At 43.0% G+C, this 25,914-nt stretch overlaps 1 protein-coding gene across 2 annotated transcripts in view; it reads left to right on the forward strand.

The window, feature by feature from the left end:
* Nucleotides 1-25,914, forward strand: part of PREX1 (phosphatidylinositol-3,4,5-trisphosphate dependent Rac exchange factor 1) — a 223,137-nt gene that overhangs the window by 146,706 nt on the left and 50,517 nt on the right. For both annotated transcript variants that reach the window (XM_073309488.1, XM_073309490.1), the window contains exons 11-16: nt 2,136-2,236; nt 6,995-7,098; nt 8,279-8,328; nt 12,133-12,208; nt 16,436-16,508; nt 19,312-19,454. In XM_073309488.1, the coding sequence (XP_073165589.1) occupies nt 2,136-2,236; nt 6,995-7,098; nt 8,279-8,328; nt 12,133-12,208; nt 16,436-16,508; nt 19,312-19,454 (547 nt within the window). The remainder of the gene's footprint in view (nt 1-2,135; nt 2,237-6,994; nt 7,099-8,278; nt 8,329-12,132; nt 12,209-16,435; nt 16,509-19,311; nt 19,455-25,914) is intronic.

Consider the following 25,914-nt stretch of genomic DNA (forward strand, 5'->3'; position numbering starts at 1 on the left):
AACAAAAATGATTAGGGGTCTGGAACACATGAGTTATGAGGAGAGGCTGAGGGAGCTGGGATTGTTTAGCCTGCAGAAGAGAAGAATGAGGGGGGATTTGATAGCTGCTTTCAACTACCTGAAAGGGGGTTCCAAAGAGGATGGTTCTAGACTGTTCTCAATGGTAGCAGATGACAGAACGAGGAGTAGTGGTCTCAAGTTGCAGTGGGGGAGGTTTAGATTGGATATTAGGAAAAACTTTTTCACTAAGAGGGTGGTGAAACACTGGAATGCGTTACCTAGGGAGGTGGTAGAATCTCCTTCCTTAGAGGTTTTTAAGGTCAGGCTTGACAAAGCCCTGGCTGGGATGATTTAACTGGGAATTGGTCCTGCTTCGAGCAAGGGGTTGGACTAGATGACCTTCTGGGGTCCCTTCCAACCCTGATATTCTATGATTCTATGATTCTACTCTTTCCCTAAAGTATTAGGTGCCAGTCTTCCAACCCTCAGCTTTTACTTGTGCACACACAAAATCATGCATTGGCAAGTTTGCAGCTGCAAACACCTCTGCACATTCTAATGTTTGTACATGCCCTTTAAATAATCTAACACCTGTTAGCACACAAGTGTATCGTTTGCACCTGCAAAGCTTATTGGGAGCTATGCCAGAGAGGTACAATGGAACATGCATGTGATTCTGCAGGCACATAATTAGGTAGCACAACTCCTATTCCCAGTAATGGGAGTGGAGCATTTGATTCCCACCCATCTCTCTGATAGTTTATTTCCTTATTCAGAATCACTGGGAGACCCTTCTAAGATGTTGGGCTTGGTACATCACTGTTTTACTCTGGTCTTTTTACAAACTGTTGGTTTCTATGAGATGACGCTGGTGTAACGAAGCAGTTCTGCCGCTTTCTTTTTGCCATTACCATTCCATGGTAGTCCCTCAACAAGCTGAAGCTGTTTCTTATTGTTGTTGTTCTAAAAGCAAAACAGTTACGCTACCTGGGCGGGGATGACTCAGCCTGTGATAAACACAGAAAGACTAAAAATGCTGCATTAAAAGCCCATAATTGGAGGCATGGATGCTGGTTTTGATAAGCAACAGCCTTACACAAATTGGCAGGCACTCAACTGGTTTATTGAACTCAGAGTTCCCATATGTTGCTCTGCTTTCAAATATTCCTTTTGTTCTTTTCGATGAATTTTACATATTCTGGTGTAGTCCCTGATTAAACCGACAAACTTGCTAGGTCCCCCAACGGCACTGCCTGTGTCCCATTCATCAGGCTGGCAATGTTTATATTTTCTATACATACTGTCACTCTTGAATCACACACAACATAGCTAACTGTATTCAGACGTTTTCCTCTGCCCTGTTTGCAGCTCTGCCTTCATCATAGAAACAAGCTATGTGTCAAAGCACTGTGATTCACCTGCTCATTCAGAATTAGTATGCCACATACCACCAACTTTTAGTAGGGTAGGAGGGATTGATAATCATTTAATTATAAGACAGGCACCAGCTTTAATGCAATGACCTTAAATTAGCCTATCAACAGGACTTGAACTCAATCTGAGTCTACTCTAATTTACAATGATGTAACTCTATTAAAGATGATGGAGTTACCCCAGTGCAAAACCAGTGAGGGAGGTGAATCAGACCCAGTGAAGTAAGATGAATATATCTTTCAATTCAAGCCATGTACGTTGCTTTGATGGATACCAGGGTAAAAATATCATTTCCCTATCAGTGATTTATTGTTTTTTAAGGGCATTAGTACACCTTCCTTTCCTGCTCTCATTTGGGAGTCTGGAGCGCTCATTAAAAGAAGTCTCTGTTGTAGCCCTTTTTGAACCAATTGGATCTTCTTTCCCTCCAAGTCTGCTAGTTTTGGAGAATTAAGGGAAATGTTTCCCACAGGAAACATGCTTCATCTGCAGACCATTTCCCACAGAAATGTAGGAAATCCAGCTGTCTAGAAGAGGCGCCGTCATTCCCTTCTGTGTACTGTAGCCGAAATGTCATGTAGATGTTAATGCGGTGCTTCAAGAAGAGTCACCAGTGGTTGGTTAATGTCTGGCAGAGACATGTTTGCTTGCCCTTAGGGAGAGAGAGCTAATTGCTTTTGCTATTCTACTTCCCCTTGCAGTGAGTTTGTATCCTGGCTCATGGAGATTGGGGAGATAAGCAAGCCGGAGGAAGGGGTCAACTTGGGACAAGCTCTGTTGGAAAATGGCATCATTCATCATGGTGAGTGCTCTGTGTCATAGCAAGGTGCCAGATCTTAGTAAGATACTGGAGACATTGGTTTAAGGGCACTTGCAGTTGTTCACATTGTTACCTGCACACATTAACTGTAACCACATGACATTCAAACAGCTTCCTTCAACGTTTGCTTCAAATCCTCATTGTCCCACTGTGAGAGGGCATTTAACTCCAACTAGCATTAATGGGAGTTATTCCCATGAGGGGGCCACCTTTGTGGTAGTTGTGTCATAACAATGACTCAGCATCCATCCTAAGGCAAGCCCGCATCTCTCCAATGACAGGCTATGTGACGGTCTTGTGAAAATCAAGGCCGTTCCTGAATCTAGGACTGGGTAACCTAGTGGCATATGGAGGAAAAGCCCGCATCTCTCCAATGGCAGGCTATGTGACGGTCTTGTGAAAATCAAGGCCATTTCTGAATCTAGGACTGGGTAACATAGTGGCATATGGAGGAAAAGCCCGCATCTCTCCAATGACAGGCTATGTGACGGTCTTGTGAAAATCAAGGCCGTTTCTGAATCTAGGACTGGGTAACATAGTGGCATATGGAGGAAAAGTGACTCTTGAGTTTGAGACAAATGCATTACAGAGTAAGTGGGTCCTTTCTCCATGCCTCTTAGCTGTTTTACTGAGCAAGGGAATAGAAGGACAGTATTCCAGGCGCAGTGCCCTCATCTATGACAATCCAGGCACATGTCTTCTCTGAGGGCCAGATTTTCAGACTTTAGATGCACAAACACACCTAGTCGGCCATTTATGCCTGTAATTACTTGACTTGCGTGTACCATCTCAGTAGTTGTGCGCGCGCACACACAGGCCTAAAAATGGTGTGTTCATTTGCACTTAGTATTTTTAAAAATCCAGCCTTGAGCAACAATTTCAGTCTTGATGGCTGCTATGGAACGCGAGAGAGGAGAGCCGAGTTGTGCAAGTCAGGAAAGGGCCAGAGACTTGAGTAACAGGGAGGGCTGTGGCTGACTGAGTGTAGAGACATTTGACAATTTCCCTTCAAAAATGAGGGTCAGCCTTAGGAGCTGCAGAAGATAGGAGTGTTTTCTGGTAGACACACAGTATTCTCCTTACACCGTGAGATTCCTAGCCATACAGTGAGGTAGTAATGGGGGCGGGAGACTATCTGTCCCCTCCAGCTCACTTTCCAAGAGCATATCTTTTTAAAAGTGTCATGTGACTTTGCTGATGAAGCCCAGGAAATGTCCCTTCTACATGAAATCCTAGGGCAGATTTTTAAGGCTCTGAGCCCTCTTTGTATGAGTGGTTGCGTGAGCGTTTGCACACCTGACTTGTTTGAAAATCTGACCCACTCCCCGTATTTCTAGTCAAGCATGATTTTTCTTCTGCTTTTTGTACCCTTCAAAACCCAGATTTCTCCTGTTCTTTCCCATTCTTTTTCCGTTTCAGAAAGCAGAATAACTCAGTCATGTACAATTTAAACAGCAGGTGCCCCGTTTCTAGCCATTAGGTGTATGTGGCTGGAAAATGCTCATGAAGGGAATAAGAATTTTTTTCCTTAAGGTCTTAAGTCACCAGCTGTCCACAAGTCTGTGCAATCTCTAATCCCGTTTAAAGAGGGGAGCTATTTAATTAGACTTGTATTGCTTTAGGACTAATCTGTTGGCATTACAGCTCCACAAGGGCTTTTTCCAGGTGATTATAACAGTGTTAAGAAATGATGTCTGTTGTCTTCTCTTAATCACAACACAGGGAAGCCTTTCCTTGCTGTGTGCTAATACCAGCAGCACCAGGTTTCCCCATGCACATGCATTTCCACCACCAACGTGCAGACACAGTCATTCGTTTGCACTCACACGATGGGCCAGGCTTTCAAAAATGCTCAACTCCCATTTAGGCAACAAAATAAGGGGCCAAATTTTCAAAAGTGCTCAGTACCCAGGAGCTCCCGTTGTGACACCGATGTCTTATTTACTTGCCTAAATAGAAATGGAGCCCTAATTGTGGGTTCTGAGACCTTGAAACTATGGCCCCATGTGCATATGCATACAGATATCGCATACTCTACACACACACACTCAATCACTTGCACAGCACAAGAAGCTCTTCTGAGACTGCATGATCCAGTATTGATATTTTATTACAGCTATCCAAGCTGCTATAGCTGACCACCCTGGCATTGGTCTGGATGTTCTTAGATGTGATTTAGCAACTATCCCAACAAAATCTCCCAGCACAGAGAAACAAAAATAGTTAAATATTACATTCCACCAGAGGCCCCTGACAAAGAGCAGATCCCTAGAGTTTAAAATATTGCCCGTATCTAGAGCTCCTATTGTCACTGTCTCCTGGTGACAATTGGTATACTTTAGAAGGCACCTTCAACCCTATTTTTAGCTGAGGAAACATCCCCTGTAATTAGGCTATGAGTTTTACTGACATGAAGAGAGTCACAATATCCATTTCCTTATCTTGAATTGAGTTAAAACCAAAACACCACAATGTAGCCCCACATTAGGCAATGTGTCTTATCTTTTGTTTTTCACTTGGTATAATGTGACTGTTGGGAGAAAACTGCTGATTCTCCCAGCCTGCCTGACCTTCTCTGGGAACAGGGCTCTGTGCAAGGCAGAACAGACCCTGGCAGATCAGACTTGCAGGAGTGCTGAGCTTTGTGCATTTTATCACTTTGCTTCCTCATCTCCTTTAATCCTGGCTCCTTTATCTGAGGCTGCTGATGTGTAAGTGACAGCATGGTACGCATAGCAGCGAGCTCAAGGAGTTTCATCAGAACTTTGTCCTAACCTGTGCCAGGCACAAAGGATCAAAGGGATCTCCCCGCAGGACCAGTTCTCAGTCAGATTCAGAAGTATCAGACCCAGAGCATTCAAACTCTCAATGAAGGAAGAGTCAGCAGCCATTACAGAGGGCATCAAAAATTCCCCATGTATGAAAGGACTTGAGAAACTTCTGAACAGGATTATATGATGAGTTTGCCTTCAGTACCAGGCAGCTGGACTTGATGAGCCTACAGGTCTCTTCCAGTCCTATGTCCTGTCCTATGTTAAAATGGTGATTAGATTCTGCAACATGGAACCAGCTTCACCCTTTGAAATTTTATACAATCTTTCCTCCCTGCCAAAGAGAGGAAGCAGCATTAGACACCCACAGGACAGGAGGTAGATTATAGGTAGTTCTGCCCCATCCCCAAATATCCACAAAAGAACAATCTTTGCCTTTTAAGGGTGCGGCCCGTCCACTATGCAGCTCAGACAAAAACCCGGGACTAAATTGGCTCAGGCTAACTCAGTTTAAACAGCTTTGGCCAGCCAATGAATCCCCATTCTTGTAGGTTGGCCAAATTGCATCTAAATTGAGCTAGTCTCAAACAGTTTTAAACCACATTTTAAGTCAATTCATCAAGCACGGTTCCCAGCCCAGAATATAGGGCTTCAGAAAAAGGCATGGGGCTACCAGCTAGTTTTGGTCAGATATATGCAGGGGTGAAAGTAACATTCCACACTTACCCGTACGGGGGCCAGTTCCGGCCCCTGGAAGGGGCGGGGCCTCGGGCGGAAGGGGTGGGACTGGGAGGTCAGCGTCCCCCAGCCAGCCCATCCACACTGCCTGGCCCGTGCCACCCAGGGCTCCAGCAGCAATTTAAAGGGCCCGGGGCTCTGGTTGCAGCAGCCGGAGCCCCGGGCCCTTTTAAATCATGGCCCTGGGGCAGCTGCTCCTTTTGCCTCCCACATCGGCGGCCCGGGGGGGTGGGGGCACAAAAGGGGTGGCGATGTTAAAGCGCTGCCGCAGTAGCGCTTTAATGTCAGCTGACTACGGGCCAGTACCGGTGGCTACTTTTTACCGGTATGCTGTCCCGGCCTGTACCAGCTTACTTTCAGCCCTGGTCATATGACTCATTAGAGATGACAAGGATGATTGGAACTGCTCACTCCCCTCCTTCATCTCTACCTGATGCTTTGGTTGCTCTGTTCCCTTGCCCTTCTCCTTCCTCTGTATTTGCTTTCAGTTTTGGACTCATCTTTCCATTTGGGGTGTGTCCCTATCCCCAATGAATCATATTCCGCTTCCTATGCTCGCCTCGAGTCACCATGATAATACAGCCAGGACCAATCAGATCTCAGCTGCACCATTGCAGAATGGCCATTGTAGCAAAGTAAGTGGTGTCTGGAGAGCACCATTTAATTATATCAGTGAGCCCATTAACACCTTATTAAAAACAAGTGCTCTGGTGGAAGAATCCATCCAACATCTGTGGTTCATCTCACCAGCATGCTCTCTCCTTTAGGAATTGCAGCAGATCCCTATGTCAGAGCCTTGGGCAGCTGCAAAAATCATTTCATTCATGTTAGCATGACTGTTGTAGGGTTACAGAATCTGCAAGGGCGTGATTCAAAGCTGATTGGAAAGACTCCCATTGACTTCAGTGGAGCTGGTTCCAAAGCTGTAAACAACTGAAACAGGTTTGATGGAAGAGAACAGCATTTTGCAGGGTATTTCACTTGACTGAAATTGCAACATTTTGAAGAACCATCCCTTTGCGGCCAGACATTCAGAAATGTATCTGTGCAAGGTATGCACAACAGCAGGACTGGTAATTGTGTGTGGGCAAACCTGAGAATGTGAGCGTTTGTCATCAGAGGGACTGTAGAAAATGGTAGATTCTTTGCGTGCAGAAATACTGTGCTGTCATAATGCCTGGCATGGGAGGAGCCATTGACTGATTATGAATTGCTGTGCTGGTGGTTTCAGTTTCAGATAAGCACCACTTTAAGAATGAGCAGGTGATGTACAGATTTCGGTATGATGATGGAACGTATAAACCAAGGAGCGAACTGGAAGATATCATGTCCAAGGTACTCAATCTCCCTTCCAGGTTGGAGTCTGGTAATAACTCTGAATAATAGTTATAAAAGTGTCTTTTTTACATGTGTTTGGCTGTGACCAGCACTATAGCATACTCTCCAAAGCTAGCAGAACCACTGATTGGTATCAGTCTGCCACCATGGTAGCGTAGGAGACATTCTCCCTCTCATTCCCCATCTTGCCAACTTGTTTATTATTGTGTATTTATTTATTTATTATAAATAAATTAGTTAATTACATTATTTATTACTTATTTATTATTGTTATTTATTATTCTATTGATTAGGAGAGAAAGGGAGGCCTCGTGGTAAATTATTATTATTATTTATGTACATTATGGTTGCACCCAAAGCCCCCAGTCAGGATAAGGGTGTTGAATTCTGTAAAATCACAATAGACTAATTTGTACTAGCCGAGGCCTCCTTCCAGTTTAAGAAGAGAGGTGATATAGCAATGGTGTGTAGTTGTTTAGGTTTTTTTCCAGATACTTACATATATCTAAGGTGAGTTCCAGTGATCCCCATGTGCTCCTCAATCCATTATTAATTGGCTGATTTCTCATGGCTATCACTTCAGAGGTGGTTCTTGAGGAAAGATCAGGAGGAGGAGAAGAGGGGTAATTCCATGGGTAAGAAGCAGCATAGAAGAAGCTGAGGTGTTTGTGTGAGAAGCTGACAAGCTGATGTACAAGGCTGCTGTTGTTGGCAGAGCAAAGGAGGTGGGGTGACACAGTAAGAGACAAGAGTGGAAAAGCTGGGAGAGAGGTGAGGAAGTACTTGAAGGTGAAGGCAAGAAGCTCACACTTGGTAAAATGATACTGGGGGTCCAGTGAAGGGGGACTCAAACAGGGGTTTGATTCAGTCAGAGTGATCTTAGCAGCTGCAGTTTGCATGGGCTGGAATGGGGGTGGATGCTGGAAAGGAGGATATTAGAGGTAGAGAGCAGAAGTGAAACCTCAGTGCCAGGGATGGGAGAGAGATGGTTGGAAGTGGAAGGGGAAAGAGAAGAGAAGGTAAAGAGTTTCTAGAAATATTTGATCAGTCTGATTCCTGATGAGAAGATGTCCAAGGCCATGCTACTGTAGTTCCAGAGCTGCTATAGAGTATGGTTTTTAAAAAAAACACTGGATCTGGTGCATAATTATAAAGCCACATTTGTTTTGTTCCTTAGGGTGTGAGGCTCTATTGCCGACTGCATAGTCTTTACACTCCAGTGATAAAGTAAGTTCCGCTTGTCTGTCTGTCTTAAGGGGATAACATGCTGCCATTTGAAACCTTCTCTCTTTCTCCCTATAACCTGTAATGAAACAGTTGGCTCAGTTTATCCGGGCTCCTTTGCTACCATCCTATCTCCACAGCTGGGAATAGCAGAGGTGCTTCTGCTGAAGGACTGTGGAACTGAATTCTGGAGGGCTGGTTTCAGGGCCATTCTGGAGTCTGCTCTCTCTACCCATTCATCACAACCCTTAGCTTCAGAGCATTTATTTACCCCAGGTATATTCCTGAGTTTGGGGTTAGAGTGGTCATATTAATAAGTGATGCCTGAACCAGGAGAGATCACGGAGGTGCATCTGTTGCTGTTGCTTGTTACAGGCAGTATTGTTTGTTTTGTTAAGTTAAAGGGCTCATAAAAAACCACGAAGGGATAAATCCTGACTTTGGCAAAAAACTCTTACTGACTTTGGCAGGAGGATAGCTTGGCTAGGGGCTTTGGAATTTGACCCTGTGTAAATAAATATCAGCTCAAGGCACAGAACTAATCGAGGTGCACTAGTTAACCTGATTCCAAGACACGGGATTTTTAAACCTTAATGCCTTAACGTCCAGATTCGCAATTACTGAAGCCTGTGTCATGAGCCTATTTGAGGTTTGGAATGAAGTGTTTGGATGTCCTGTTCAGCTGCCCATGGTTGAGAATGTGACATTTTCACTCACAGGAACTTTCTGTTTTAAGGTTCATACAATTTTGATGACAAAGACTAACCCCTGGAAAAAACAAATATGGGGCCCGGTTGGAGTCCCAATTTGATCAGAGTTGACCTCCTGTCCTTGAGTTGCTCAGAAGATGCTCCAAGGCAAAAGATACTTTTGGCATGACAATGGTCTATCTGCAGTATGGACACACTTAATCAATCATAATTCTGCCTAACTGAAAAGACAATTACCCTGGAGGGTGATCCAGCTTTGAGTAGGCAAAGTGGCAATGTGTGTGTGCCTAATCCATTAAGAAAGTAATTCATATGTAAAGCAGAAAAAGCTAATAGTAACTTGAGCTGAGAAAAAAATGTCCCTTACCTCAGGGTCCCTACAACATCAGACAGACTGTGCTGGATGCAGCAGTCTCATGAGATAAGGATCAGCAAGGACGAAATAACCACTGTGGGTCTATTTTATGGCATTTTAACAATGCACTATTTTTGCTACCAGGAGATTCTCTAGCCATTCTTTTATTTCAAAATTAATCTAAGTTTATGATAGGGATGGATTTAAAAGGAGTATAACCTGGTACTGTGAAAAATTAGAGCCACTGAAAACTTTGGGCTCTCCATGAATAGACTTAGACCGTCAACACTCTCAGATTCTTCTTTGAAGCCCACTGTCCTTCAAACAAACTCTTCCTACCGTCTGCCCAGGGTGGACTGATGTCTTCCACTCCTGAATCTCTGATCTTCCTGCTCAATGACAAGTCTCAGCCTGTCCCAGCAGGCAGCAGCCTGGCACTATTCAGCTGTTCGTTGCCCCAATACCCAACTGTTCTGCCTTTCAATCACTGTTCTGTCTGGCAACATCTGAGCCTACCGTTCCTGCTGTCATAAGCTCCTGGTTGAGGAAGCCCACTTTTCAGAGCATGCTTAGCATTCTAATAAGCTGGGAAACCTGCTGAAATTGGAATATTTGGGTGTAAATGCCAAGAAGTATTGGGGGGGAAAACAGGAAGTCCCTGATTTTATGACTCGGTAGATATTCCCTCCATCACAATCCTAATCCATTCCCTTTACTGAAAACACAGTGGCCTCAACACAGCATCTGCCTTTGCAGTTTGTTCCCATCCACCAAGGGTTTTACGAAGCCCTGGGGCAAAATATGATGGTGGCCCACTGGCAGCAGAGCATGTCTTATTTTGGAGGGCATTGCTTTAACAGCAAAGTATGTGAGGAGGGCGTCTAAACAGAAAATTGTTAGATTTGTGGAAGACGGGGAATAGGTGATTGACTGGCTAATGATGGTAAGGGGCATAGCAGGAGCATTTGTTTATTCCCCTGACACGAACGTGTGAGTGGTAGAAAACACTTCCCTGTGTTATGGGGGCGGCAGGCATCATGCTACTTGAATTTGTCGGAGGCAGGGCGACTGGCTGCGATTCAGACATCACACAGATATGTTTCCATGTCGTGGCATCACCTGCAGCTGATGGGTCAGTGAGTTTAGGTCCAGATCTCCTTCCTGAGAAGTATTTAACTGGCAGCAGTGAGCAACTGGGCCTTGGACCAAGAGCCCAAAGCCAGTGAAATGTCAGCCCTTTCATCCCAGTGTCAAAGCTGTCCCTGTACACTGCCGGCGAACATTAAAATGTGAGGAGCCCCCTCTGACAATCTGGAAAACCCTATTCATTAGAGCTCAATATTTTCATGCTCTGCTTTATTATTCTGACATTTCCAAAGCACATTTGCTCATGATAAGTGTGTGAGAGGGGGAAGGTGCCCTCAGAACTCACACAGCTTTGTGCTGGACTTAGTGCATTACTGGAAGCCAGGCCAAAAAATGTGTGTAAGCACTATGGGGAAAGCTTTTGCTCTGAGGACACACATTTCTGGAAATGTTATGTTGTGTTTTCAAGTTCTGGAAATGCTACTTCCCCTTCTAATTTCTTACTCTCTGGGTTATGCAAACATGCAGGTTGAAGTTATTTAAAACAGCGAGACACAGCACAATCGCATCTGTAAGTGACCAGTAAAGGAAAAATGTGGGTAGGGTGAATTTTAATTTTAGATTTTTCTTCTTTGTCTTCAAAAAAAACTTTTGTATAGTTTGGTGCTAATGAAAAGGGCTGAGTTGATAGCACCAGAGAGTAAAATCTTCTCTTGAGCTACAGAATAGGTACATCCTGGCAGTGGTTGTGAAAGTTTCTCCCACAAAGCTGTGCCAGTGGACCTCAAACCTGAATTGGAAGGACCACCTCTGGGTTGAGAGGGGAATTCATCCTACATGGTCCATTCAGCAATTGGCCTCTCTGCTGAGCCTGCCAACGAGAGCGAGCCAATTAATGCAAATTAGTTGCAGTAATGGCTTTTGCAATGTGGGATTAGGAATTGGATCAAGTTCACCAAACTCATTTCACCCAGGCCAGTAAATAGCCATAAAATGGAAACAGCTTTCATTCACTACTGCCCTGGGATGTATTCGATCCAGTGACCTAAAGGAAAAAGGCTTTATATCCCAATGACCTGAGCCACCTAATCCCCTTTGCTTTAGAGACTCGAGACAAATTTATTTTCATAAAGACCCAAAACATAATTATTTCCATGATCTTGAACTGGAATGGACAAAGCCTCTAAGGACCATTGAGTTATAAATGTATCTTTTCTTTGTCTCAAGAATGGTGCTGGTCCATATTAGAAGACTTAAGTACTAGCAACTAAAAAGAACACACTGTATTTGACCTCTTCTCCCTGGGTATGGTGGGAAACAAAATCTAAATGCCAAATTTTTAGAAAAATGTGGATCTGAATCTGGACATTTTGTTGATCTGGAATATGTTTCTCATCCAGGCTGTGAGATCTTCCCTAGTTTAAATCTCGGTCCTTTCTTCTAGAAGAGCAGAGTACCTTCTACTTTTTTTTTTCTTCTTTTATTTAGTTACAATGCTACACAAAACAGGGATGGTCTAGTTGACCTCATAGGTCTTTCCCATCTATAATTCCTCTTCCTGCATAAAATACAGATTGCAATAATTTACTTATTTATCCAGCCTAATTGAAATGTGTATGTTTTTATACTGATGTTTCTTATTTTCTTTGACCTAAGAGACCGAGACTACCACTTGAAGACCTACAAATCAGTCATCCCTGCCAGTAAACTAGTGGATTGGCTGATTGCACAGGTAGGAAAATGTAGATAAATAGTACTTATGTATATTGCTGTCATGATATCATTGACAGCTTCTGAGTAATGGCACTACAAAAGTGCCATGCAAATGCCTGTCCTCACTTTCTGATGACATTGTAAATAAGAACAGGGCAGCATTATCTCCTGTAAGTGTAAACAAACTTGTTTGTCTTAGTGATTGGCTGACCAAGAAGTAGGACTTAGTGGACTTGTAAGCGCTGAAGTTTTACATTGTATTGTTTTTGAGTGCAGTTATGTAAAAAAAAATCTGCATTTGTAAATTGCACTTTCACAACAAAGATTGCACTACAGTACTTGTATGAGGTGAATTGAAATATACTATATCTTTTGTTTCTCGTTTTTACAGTACAAATATTTATAATCAAAAATAATATACACTTTGCTTTCAATTACAACACAGAATACAATATATATGAACATGTAGAAAAACATCCAAAATATTTAATAAATTTCAATTGGTATTCTGTTGTTTAACAGTGTGATTAAAACTGCAATTAATCACAATTAATTTTTTTCAGTTAATCGCCTGAGTTAACTGCAATTAATGGACAGCCCTAGAACCTGACTCTCCCTTACATAAAGACCCCTTTATTTTAAGTTCTCATTGATGAAAAGCACTATATAAGAGCTAGGTATCATGATATTGCCAAAGTGACGTAAAAGGGCCTTTGTGTAAATGAGCATTAGGCCTGGAATGTTCTTCTTCGGAAAGGTTCTCTTCAGTTGCATTTGACATCTTTTTATGTTAAGGAAACAAATGTGATTGAAGAGACACTGTGGGACCCCATTTATCAAATGAAACAGCTGAAAGAGGGGCTACCTATTCCCGCCTAGCAAAGGCAGAAGGAAAACAGGCAGTTTAGAGCTCAGGTTGTTGAATCTGTTCCATGTGGCTTAACAGGGTCCATGGAGAACGGGGGGGAAAGAAGCTGCTGTGGCCAAAAGGGAGCAATTTAATCAATCTAATGCAGCCATGATTGTAGTTCATCACAGTCCTGCAGGCAAGAGGTTGACTCAGAGGTCAAAATAAAAGATCAGTCTTAGGTCTGGTGAAAGTGAACTCATTTTTTTCCTCCTTTTCCTCATTCTCTTCGGTTAATCCAGCCTGCAGGTTTGCTGTTCACTGAATTTTCCTTTATGCTTCATGCATTAGGCTTGAATCATCTGTGTATAGAGACTAAATTGGTGTGTGTGTGTGTTATATAAGAAAAAATGTCTGATGTATTCAGTTAGTTAATAGGAACATTGTCAACATTTAACTTCTGCATCTTGGCTTGGGCCCAATTTCCATTCATGTCATTGGGAGATATTCCTTTGACTCTAGTGGGAGTTGGATTGAGTCCCAAATTTGCTAAATCAAAAATATGATTTTTTTTCTAACTGGTGGCACTACAAATTCTTCCATGGATATCAAAATCCATCAGGATTCTTCCTGCTACTTATGTCATTCCTTGCTTTATGAATCGGTCCTGTGGAACTTAATAGTAAATTATCACTTTTCTATAGTTTGTTTTTTCTTTTTTTTTTTTAACTTTCCCATAAAATTTAACAGAAAATTGCTTCCATGCTATGGAAACCTATAGTGTTGTCTTCACTTTCAAAGCCCTCCATGGCCTATCCCCACTCTACCTTTCATCTCTTACTCACTACTGAGATGTAGACTCCCACCTCTGATCATAGGTGCTGGAACTAGGGATGCGGGGAGGGGGTGCTGCAGCACCCCCTAACTTGAAGTGGTTTCAATTATATCCAGGGTTTACAGTTTGGTTCAATTGCTCTCAGCGCCCCCACTATAAAAATTGTTCCAGCACCCCACCTCCGATTGGCTCATGATGCCACCATCCATCACCCCTTTGTTAAATTTCCAAACAGGGGCCTTTGTGCTCTCTCCCATGATGCCCCTCCTGCTTGGGAGGAGCTCCCTGTGAACATCCCCAGAACTAACTCCTCCTCCTCCTTCAAAACCCTCCTGAAAACTCTCCTTTAGAGTGATGTCTACAAAAAAAGACTTAGCCATGGTTTGGCCACTAGTGTATTGAGAACACTGCCTAACATGCTGGCCAATAGTGTCTCATTGTCTCCTTGTACTCTTGTCTGTCTGCATCTGTTGTCTCTTGATTTAGTCTTAGATTGCAAGCTCTTTGGAATGTCTTTTTGCTCTGTGTTTGTACAGTGCCTAGCATAGTGCGGTTCTGGTCCATGACTGGGGCTCCTAGGTGCTACTGCAATACAAATAATAATAAAGGGATATTGGGCCTTATTCACCGCTATGTTAGCTCATTGTTTCCCCGGGGTGTAGCTCCATTGAGGGCAATCCATTGATTACACTGGCATAAAACCAGAGTAACATGGTGGGGTGTTGAGTTTCATGTGCAGTTTCTGCAAGAGACACATCTAAAATTATATGTAGAATGTTAAATGATGTCTCTCTTTAAGGTTTTTTTTTTTTTATTACTGCTCTTCTTGCAGTTGGAGGGATTACTATTTGGAAATATGCACAGAGGATCTGCAATGCTCTATTTTGAATTACCTCCTAAATTTAAAAAGTGCTGGTTTTCAAGGGATGTGATCTGAGGCCACGCTAATGTCAACAGGAGTAGCCAAGTTTGCTTTAGAATCCCCGCACTTGGAGATTTTAATGTGCAGTTGCTGGAAGAGAACCAGATCCCAAAGGCTAATTTAAGAACGGTGTCAGAAGGCATTTCCCCTTCAATTTATTCACAATTACAGAATTAAATTAGACTTTAAATCCAAGCCCCTATGCAGAATGAACTATCCATTTAGCCTAAAAAATAAGTCATAGTGGTAGCTGGGAGTTGTCACATGGCAGGATGTTGAAACTGAGAAGAGCATTGTAAAGCCTTGAAATTAGTTTACAGTTAAAAAATGAGTTTAATGTTTATTAATACCTACTGCTTGTCTATCCTTGGGGGATTCTGAAATAGACTCAGGCAGCCCCTGGAGCAGTCGCACTGTATCCTGGCAGGGATACAGCCATTGCTTTTTGTTTTGCAGACACCATGGGTTTTGTCTTGCTGTCAGATAGTGGCAGTCATACCATCTCACAGTGAGCAGCATATGCAGAAGATCAGGAAGTAAAAAGGAGGGAGCCTAAATGAAAATGAGTCAGGCAGGGTAATAAGAATCTACCTCTAAGCATGTCAGTCATTCTTAGCCAACTGCAGGGTGTGGGCTTGGGGAGGTTGGGACCTGTGCTCAAACGGTGAGCTTAATCTGAGTGCTAAATCCCAGGCTGCATGGGTAAAGTCTGCAGGGTGGAGCCTCATCATTCTTCATACATTTTTCATTTTTTGTTTCCTTGTATTTTTTCTTGAGAACAACCTCAAATGGCTGCAATTGTGGCCTTTATTTTAGAAATAAAGGCACCTCAATAGGGTCTGATCCTGAGAGATGCTGAGCACCCAGAATTCAGTGGGATGTCACTCAGAGCTGTGAACCATACTCAGCACCTTGCAAGGTCTGGCAGTGAGCAAGAGAGGGTGCAGCAGGCACATCTGCAAAAATCTTCCTTTCTGCATGCCAAATAAGCTATTGCAATGCAGAATTTGGGCATTTATTGCAAATAACCAATTTTCTGCATGCAAATTACTTTTTAATGATTTGTAACAGGCACATTTGCAGACTCACCTCTTGCACCCTACTTTGAAATGTTGGCTTGAGGGCTTCAAATGATATTTAACTGAGCGAATCGTTTTTTTGCAGATTTGGCTGTATGAGAACACAGAGTACCATAGAAGTTTAGTTAAATGCAACCTTTGGGAGTTCACTTGAACTGATTATGCAGAGAGCGTTTTCCCTTTCTTGGTTTAGATATAGATAAAAATCTCTCTCTCCTTCTAAGAATGAGTGGTATTGTCTGTGGCTAATGGGTACTGAACTCAATCTTTATCACGATTGCCAGTAATAAAGAAAAATGTCTCCACACTGAGGTAATATTATGCGTCTGTGCTGGTAAAATAGCTGCTTTCCAGAGGCCTGGTCTTTTGTCCTCCCAATTCCTGTGGGAGGGAAGGGGTACTATATATAGGAATGAATGGGATTTGGGCAAAGGGAGGCCTATTTTAATTGCTTGCTATTGTTCTCTGCCAGTCTGCTAATTTCAGAGCTGCAAGCACAGGGAGGGGAAATTGTTTAGATTAGGAAGTAGTCTGAGGTGTAACATTTATCCTCCTGTTTCTAGGGAGACTGTCAGACTCGGGAGGAAGCAGTCGCACTGGGTGTTGGACTCTGCAATAATGGCTTCATGCATCATGGTAATGTATCAATAACCCATCTCATAGCCAGTTAACAGAGCTCTACTTCAGTCTCATTAACTGGGGAGATCTGCAAATCCCTCTCCTATAGGCTGTGCCGCACATGCTGATATACAAACAGCTGCAGAGGTCCCAGCAGGATCCAGCTGAAATGCAGCCATGGGGAATACTGCAGGCACTGAGCCTATACTGGGGTAATAGCTCCCCAATAGGGTCCCCATGTTGATGATGTTCTTGGTAAGCACTGCAGCACCTAGCCAGTTTAGAGGGGAGATGTTTTTCTCGCCATGTGTTTCAGTGCCATGACTGGGCCATCGGAAATGCTGCACATGCTAAGTACTGTCCTGAAATGTACCTCAGTGGGTCTCAGGAATAACATGGCATGCACTGGTCTAACCTGTGCTGAATCTCCAAACACTAGGCTGAACTATTCTAAAGGAATTGCCAAATTGCTCAGTCCAGTTTCTGCCTCTTGGATCTGCCTTGGCAGCCCTCAGAGCTGAGCGGCTGGAGCTGCCAGATTCTCAAGCTCAGCCCTGTGTTTTGAGGTCTGCCCTGCTCTTTAATTTCTCATGGCTATTTTAGATTGTTTTTGCACCCCTCCGACAGTGAAGATTTGCTCTAAAATAAAAGCGCTGGCTGTTTAATGACCCCATATTCTGCCATCTCCCATGTCCTCATAGTAATCAAGATGCGGCATGTGGGAAACCCAGTGGAAATATCCAAAAACCCAGTGCAATATAGGAGTAGCAATTAGTGAGGGGATGTGAAGGAGTATCATTATAATTTGTGCCCCAAAATGAAAAGGTACCATTTCTCCAATGGGCATTTTAGATGGGCAAAGCCAATGGAAAAATCACATCGGCGGTAAAAGCATGGATTCTGAGAATTTGTGGCCATTTGGGGCTTTAGAGTTTGAATTAAATTCTCTGCCCCCATTGCCCATCCCTGAACAGACATTGTAGCAAGCACAGCCTGTTCCCAGAGTCTAACTGTTAATCTCAGTTTATTGAACTGGGGGAACTCACCATATGGAAATCACTAGCATGTTCGTTCTCTTTCAATTCAGCTGGCAGCTATGGCCCCAGTCAGGAAACCTGGAGGAAGAGGGATGGGAGGGTGAGATTGTGATCCCTTTATTCACATTGTGTAGTCCCTTACTTCTCAAAGAGCCCCAATGATCCTTTCAGAGCAAGGTCCTACTCAACATGAGCAAGTGTCTCAGAATATGGCCCATCATGAAAAGGAGACAAGTGATGAGCAATCCCCAGGGAAGCAGAGGGTCCAAACTTTCATCCCTTCCCTCCAGCCTGGTGATTGGGTGATGGAGACCTGAGCTCAGAGCTGGAAAATGTGCCTTGTAGAGCCCCCATCTCTGGCAGACCCTCAAGTAGTGCCCCAGCCATTGCCTAGATTTTGGGATACATTGCCTTGTGACAACTGCAGGCTTTTGACTATATAGATATATTTTATACATATATAAATGAAATGGCTGCAAAAATTTTAATGAAATGTTCCTGGAAAAGGTGAGTCAGGGACTGGAGAGGAAGAGTGTGGCGAGCACCCAGTATTGCTGCTCTGGGCCAGATCAGAGGCTATCTGTAGATTTCTCTGCAGTGTTTACCCATAGGCTTTAATCAGAACCACCCTTGACCTGGCCCCAGAAGATGAAAGAGACATTGGGAAACAGACACCACGGCCAAACTGGTTCTGCAAGTCCCTGCCAGACAAGTGATTAACTTCTCAAGAGAGTCTCTTTCCTTCAGCAGCTTTTTAAATTTTCTTCTGAGGCCATTTTTTGTTGTGTGGAGCTGACTGGCCTTTGGAAGCCTCACAATGGGCCTGTGTTTACAGATGGAAATTTCTCCAGCTAGTGGCTGAAAAAGCAGCACTGCATCCTCCCTTGAGTATTTCAGATTCTGCACCAATAGCATGAAAAGGTGTCCCATATCTGACTGCAGGGAGAGGCACACTGAAAATGAGTAAGCAGGAGCATGGGGATTGGGCATGGTTTTAAAACTGTAAGGGTAGGGATCATGGGGCCCAGCATGGAACTCTTTGGGCACTAGTACCCAAATTTACTCTGGTTTATAAAGCTATTGTCACACACATACAACAGCCTTCCTCTCTCAGAGCCATGTGGTGGAACTCCACTTCCATTTTCAGCTCTCCTATCCATTCTTAATACCTTCATTCCACATACACGCTGAACCATTACGTGTGGACTCCCTTGCTATCCCTCTAACAAGCAGTTCAAGAGCAATATTGTTCCCAGAGCTGTGAATCTGCCCATTGTCTTCCTCCATGATGCTGGTGCCAAGACAGGGAAGTAAACAAATCACATCCATATGTGTTTCAGCTCCATTAGACAAACTGCCAAAGATAAATCAGCATTTGACCAATGAAGAAATGCTGATTCAGTGGGGAAGTAATATTTACTTTCCAGGTTCCAAGTGGTGTTTCCAGAGATGAGACCTCTTAATACATAGTTGTCTAATGCTTGCCTCCGCGCCCCCCCCCCCCCACACACACACACAGCCCTGTTGGCCTGACTGGAGCTGACCCCCAAATATAGAAGTCAAACTATGCCTATGATCAGAAGAACTGAAGATCAGACCACGATCCACCATGCAGCTTGGAGAGGTGTGCCCAAAGTGTGCTAAATAAATGATTGGCTGGAATTGGTGGTCAGGATTTTGATTGGTCTCTGGTTTTCTAAAGGTTGGACAGATATTTTTAGATTTACTTCTAACTCACGCTCTCTCTCTGTCCACGTGTGTGTGTCTTCCACCTTTGGTTTCAGTCCTGGAGAAGAGCGAATTCAAGGATGAATCCCAATATTTCCGTTTTTATGCTGATGAGGAGATGGAGGGTACAAGTTTCAAGAGCAAGCAGCTGCGTAATGACTTCAAGCTTGTTGAAAACATCCTAGCAAAGCGCCTGCTGGTAAGACAGAGCTGGTCTGGTGTTCATTTCACATAAGGCATTGTGATCTTTCGCTTTCTAAGAGACTAAATTTATACTACAGTGTAGTAGAAAAAAAACAGGGTGGGAAATTACAGACAGTAGCCAGATATTGCAGCTGACTGATTCATTGCAAGACTTCTTTTTCTTGAGAGACAAGATGGGGGAGGTAGATTCAAAAGGAGGCCTTGCATCAAACGGACTGAAGTTAAACACTGAGTGACATCAATAGCATGGTAGATGTACTTAGGTAAAAGTCAGGTAACTCCCCAAGTTTCATATGTTTTTGGGAGTCACTGTGAGAGTGATTCCAAATACAGTAGATAGGCTGGATTCCTATACAGAACATACCCAGTTCAAGTCTCAGTTCCAATATCATGGCTGGGATCCAAGAAAACCATTTTCCAGGCAATAGTATTGTTCTCCATGTTGATTCAAATAGTTATTTCCCATGATCCCCAGTCTGTTAAATACCATCACACTCTTGATTACATGTGGACTGCTTTACCCTTGTTTGGACTTGCATGCCATTTGTCCAGGAAACCTCATTAGTACCAGTGGCCCAGAGCCCATACTCCTCTCCTGTTGAGCACTGGCAGAATGCAGGAGCAGGAAGAAAGCCCACATCATTAACAACAAAAAATAGCTTTGCTGGAAAGGATCCTGAGGCCCATTAAAGGAGGAAAGAGTTTTCCTGGTGGATGGCCAAAATTGCACCCTCCTGCTGCTATTCTACCTCCAGGGAGATCAATGTTTGTCTTACTGGCTAATTGTGATATTTAAAGCACCATACAATGATGTCCCTCCCTCCTTCTCCATAAAAATCGTTCACCTGCGCATCCAGTGCTAGTGAGCTGTGTGTCTATATTCATCCTCCTATAAAGTCATTTGATACAAAGAAGCTGCTAAAGGAATAATTTACTTAACTGCCAAGAACTTACACTCGTGAGCTGTAGCTCACGAAAGCTCATGCTCAAATAAATTGGTTAGTCTCTAAGGTGCCACAAGTACTCCTTTTCTTTTTGCGAATACAGACTAACATGGCTGTTACTCTGAAACTCTGGGCTTGATTCCTGCATTTTGCAAAGCACTCAGAGATCATCTTCATATTCACTCATAGGACACTGTCATCACTCAAGCTACTTTGGATTTTCTTCCCTGTGGACAGAGGTCCCTTTTTGGGGGAAACAGATTAACCAGCATACATCGTCCACTTTTCTTCCCCCTTATTTAAAATTTCAAGTGTCTAACAACAGCATTATTTCTACCCCTGAAATAAGGTAGCCTTTTAAAGGTCAGCAGTAGACCTGGTTGATCCTACCTTCTGCTAATGCGTTGGATGTTTATTAGCATTCACCAAAGAGTTTATGTGAATAAATTTCAACCTCTTGGGTTGTTCACTTTGTCTTTTTGCTATTGATTACGAGTAGTTTATGACAGAGCACCTGAGTCACATCTACTCTCTGACTCTGGGTAACTGAAAGATTTAAAACAGGAGAAATATTTATTATATTACTGTTATTGTAGTTCCTAAACAAACACAATCCCCTTCCAAAGAGCAAACAGTCAAAATGAATAACAAACGATGCATAGCAAATAACAAACAGCACGCTTCTTGGTACAGATTTTCAAATGAATAATTAATTATTTGTGCTAAAATTCTGGGCTTCACTGCTATTTCCACAAACAAACCAAGAGCTGCCTAAATACTTGTGAAATAGACAATCCCACAAATACAAGCACTGGAAACGCATCACATTTATTCATGACAACATTCATGCCTCCCTTTTTTGGTTAGCAATAAGGAGCTGCTGGAATCCTTGTGCTTCCCTGTCTGCAGAACAACCCCACCTTGCTCCTCTTTAACTGGGCCTTTGTACATCACTCCATTCCTTAGGGCTCCCTATAAGCCACATTGTAGTTAGGGTAACATAACTTCCACTCTGCTGGATTTTGTATTGTATCACTACAGTGTAACCTGCGTTGCCTAAGGGGAAAAAACTCAACCCACTCACCAACTGGTGCTAGGTTTTTCCCCCTTTCCCTATCTTGGACAACCTTGCACTGTAAGGAGGGAAACAACAAGAGCAGTTGTTTTTGATTTATGGACATAAATCTTGATGTGCTGAAAACATACACAAAATTCTTTGCATAGTTCAGAAAGAATTAGGGCTTCTGACTGCCTCCAGCTACAGGGATTGTATCCGTGTTGCAGCATTCCCCTGTTAACTTTTGTTCTACACTTCAGCTCATCAGACCCAGCACTTAAAGAATCAAATCTCAGACAGACAAATGTGCTTGTGGAGATGGGCATCCATGAAGGATCCACCAGAAGTTTCCCACACTCTCAGTTCTGTCTATCAGTGGGGGACACCAACCGAGTCAGGATCATTTGTCTGATCTTAAATGGAAGGTGTCAGAGCTTTTCCCGTCACTATAGAGATACTGCCTGCAAACATCTTGGGGAACAGCTTCTAAAGCACCTTAGGCTCTTGTAGGAGCTCAGGAGCCTAGCCACCATTGAAAGTCAATACCAACATGGCTGCCTTCTGGCATTGTAGGTGTTTTGGAGAAAGGTGGCATCTAGTGGTCTGAGCACAAGAATGAGGAATATACCTGGGTCCTAATCCAGTTTCTGAAATGAGCTCACTGTATAGCTTTAAGCAAGTCACTTAACCACTCTGTGCCTCAGTTTTCCCATCCGCAAAATGAGGATAATATTTACCTGCTACCTCTGTCATATTTAGAAGGGGCTTTGAAGATGAAAGGCACTAAATCAAATAATAATTAATAATAATAGCACTTTGAATTTACTCTGTATAGTGTAGCACCCTCCCATCCCAGGGTCTCAAGTGTGTAGATATTAGGTAGCATTATAACTCATTCATGTTTCTCACTACAGTTTTAAAAGAGCCATTTCAATGAACAAGGCAACCCCCTTAAATGTGCTGATAAAACTATGGCATTGCAAAACACATTTATCTTATTCAGAGCTTAAATAGTGACTTGCATTGTTAAAATAAAGTCCTGCTCACTCCCTAATAAAATCTCTTCACTATTTACTCGTTTCAGGAGAATTATTCTTGTGTCTTGTGCTAATATAAAATGATCTCATTCTTCACAGCTTCTGCAAAAGAGAGGCTGCCTCATTGCCTTTCATTAATCTAGCCTCCCAAAGTCTATTCAGGTTTCAAGGTAACAGCCGTGTTAGTCTGTATTTGCAAAAAGAAAAGGAGTACTTGTGGCACCTTAGAGACTAACCAATTTATTTTGAGCATAAGCTTTTGTGAGCTACAGCTCACTTCCTATTCCTATTCAGGCTTGAGAATTCAAAATCATTGATTAAAAATACCCTCAGGAACAGAGTCACGAATGAGAGTCTGTCCCAGAGGGATCTCTGAACTCCCAAGGATTTGGGCTGGCAAGTCAATAACAAGAGGCATCTGTCATCCAGGTGTAGCCAGACGCCATGATAAGGGTATTTTTGAGTGGATTTGGCCACTAAAAACCCCAGCAAACACTGAAGTGAAAATAAGTCTCTCTTATACTGTAAATCTTTCATTGTTAAGTTATTCAGAATGTTCAGTTCACTGTGGAGGTCATGGATCAAAAGGATCTTGATTTTTGTTGTGTTTTATTTTTTGTGTTTAGTGATTGGCGAAATGTAACACCAAAGACTTTAGCGGCTCAAAGGCTTCCTTGTCAAGGCTTACAGCAGAGCTGGGTTTATGCTGCAAACGTTTTCCCCACTAGTGTATGTTTGACATTTTCAATTTATTCACTTCAACCATGTTCACACTCTCTGTTGAGTTGGATTTCCAATCATGCAATCAAGTTTTACTGATGTGTATCCTTAGGGGGATTGAATTTAAGATCACACACTTAAGTCAGGTTTCAGAGTAACAGCCGTGTTAGTCTATATTCGCAAAAAGAAAAGGAGTACTTGTGGCACCTTAGAGACTAACCAATTTATTTGAGCATAAGCTTTCGTGAGCTACATTTCACTTCATCGGATGCATACTGTAGAAAATACAGAAGACGTTTTTATACACACAGACCATGAAAAAATGGGTGTTTATCACTACAAAAGGTTTTCTCTCCGCCCACCCCACTCTCCTGCTGGTAATAGCTTATTTAAAGTGATCACTCTCCTTACAATGTGTATGATAATCAAGGTGGGCCATTTCTAGCACAAATCCAGGGTTTAACAAGAACGTCTGAGGAACAGTGGGGGGGGGAGGGAGGGAGGAATAAACAAGGGGAAATAGGTTACTTTTTATAATGAATCAACCATTCCCAGTCTCTATTCAAGCCTAAGTTAATTGTATCCAATTTGCAAATTAATTCCAATTCAGCAGTCTCTCATTGGAGTCTGTTTTTGAAGTTTTTTTGTTGAAGGATAGTCACTTTGAGATCAGAAATCGAGTGACCAGAGAGGTTGAAGTGTTCTCCGACTGGTTTATGAATGTTATAATTCTTGACATCTGATTTGTCTCCATTTATTCTTTGACATAGAGACTGTCCAGTTTGCCCAGTGTACATGGCAGAGGGGCATTGCTGGCACATGATGGCATATATCACATTGGTAGATGTGCAGGTGAACGAGCCTCTGATAGTGTGGCTGATGTGATTAGGCCCTGTGATGGTGTCCCCTGAATAGATATGTGGGCACAGTTGGCAACGGGCTTTGTTGCAAGGATAGGTTCCTGGGTTAGTGGTTCTGTTGTGTGGTATGTGGTTGCTGGTGATTATTCGCTTCAGGTTGGGGGGCTGTCTGTAGGCAAGGACTGGCCTGTCTCCCAAGATTTGTGAGAGTGATGGGTCGTCCTTCAGGATAGGTTGTAGATCCTTGATAATGCGTTGGAGGGGTTTTAGTTGGGGGCTGAAGGTGACGGCTAGTAGCGTTCTGTTATTTTCTTTGTTAGACCTGTCCTGCATGCAAGGAGCACAATGAATACATCTAAGGCACACCTAAAAATACAGTTTTTGGGCCAAATTCTGAAAACTGGAACAAAGTCTCAGTGAAAGTGATTTGCCCGAAGAAAACTGAGCTGAAGCGAAAACACAGCAGATGTGAGGGGAGAAATCTTCAGCCTTCTGCGTGCTTCCAAGCCTTCTGAATGCATAGCCACCATCAGCCAGCGACTGGAAAGCATGTGAGGGGAGTAGCAGATATAACATTGCTTCCCTCCCAACACTGGTTTGGCCCATGTGCATTTGTGTACTGAAGATGGCTGAAATAGAGGTTAACCTGGGATAAAGGAAGCCACAAGCTATCCATTTGGTGTTACTGTTTATTCAGACAGACCATACTGCACTCTAATGTGCTGGCAACTGTCAATGGTTTAACATGTGTTTTTCCATGTTGGAGGAAAGTCCCTTACCAGATGATTGGGCAGTTTCATAGGGCAGTAGGGATATAGTTCCGTGTTCACTGAATCATCTCACTCGTTGTTGTCACCATTTTTTAATGTTGGCTTGTGGCCAAGTTCTGCTGGTCCATCGTGGCACACAGACCCCTTTGATTTCAGTGGGGAGCTGTCCATGGAAATCTGAGGGCAGAAACTGATCATTAATTACTTAAATTCTCCTTAGCTTAAAGCTTATACTTTCTGCCTCTCTGTCATAACCCAAATAGCCATCTTCCCTTCTGCCAAGAGCCATCCATTAAATAGCGTGGCTTTGTCTGGAAAGATCAGCCCTTAAAGGCACAGTCCCTTATACATATCTATTATACTGATTACATTAAGTAGAGGGTCTACAATTTTTTCAGAGCCTGGACCATCTTTTAATAGACATTGTATCATGGACATCGCTCCACCATTCACAGTCATATGACTTCCCTGTGGCACTACAGCAATTGCATATGTGGGAAAGTGTCACACAAGAAATATTTAATTCAGTATTTTTAGCTGCCTTTTAATAGGTTTTAGCAGCTAGGAATGAAAGAGGAGCCAGCATCATGTGACCAGCCTGCTCAGCATGGACTACTCTGCAGACCATAGTTGGAAACCTGTGTGCTAGAGTGACTAGCAAAACAAAGAACTATATAACCGTTACGATGGACGTTGTGGCGGTAACGAGCTGTTATTGGGAGAGAGTTCAGTCACTAATAAATGGCGATACATGTGCTGGAACTCATATCTCACTTGTTGCAAACAAAGCAGATGTGATAGAAACAAATATAATGGGCTATTTTTAGGGTATTTCTTCTCCCTGTGTCCTGGCCAAATTCTATTTGAGGATGTTCTGCCTGTCTAAACTTCCCCTGCAATTTCAATTGAATATTCTTCTTTACATCCTGGACTGTATAATTGTGTGATGCTGCTGTTCAATATTAAGCAGCTGCCGTTTTATACTCCCAAAGTGGCTGCATTTCAGGGGTGACAGAAATGATTGCTGTGTATGGAAAGTCTCTTAATTGCTTTGGGATCCTTTGGGA

Source organism: Lepidochelys kempii, chromosome 13, assembly GCF_965140265.1.
Source record: "Lepidochelys kempii isolate rLepKem1 chromosome 13, rLepKem1.hap2, whole genome shotgun sequence".
Classification (NCBI taxonomy): domain Eukaryota; kingdom Metazoa; phylum Chordata; order Testudines; family Cheloniidae; genus Lepidochelys; species Lepidochelys kempii.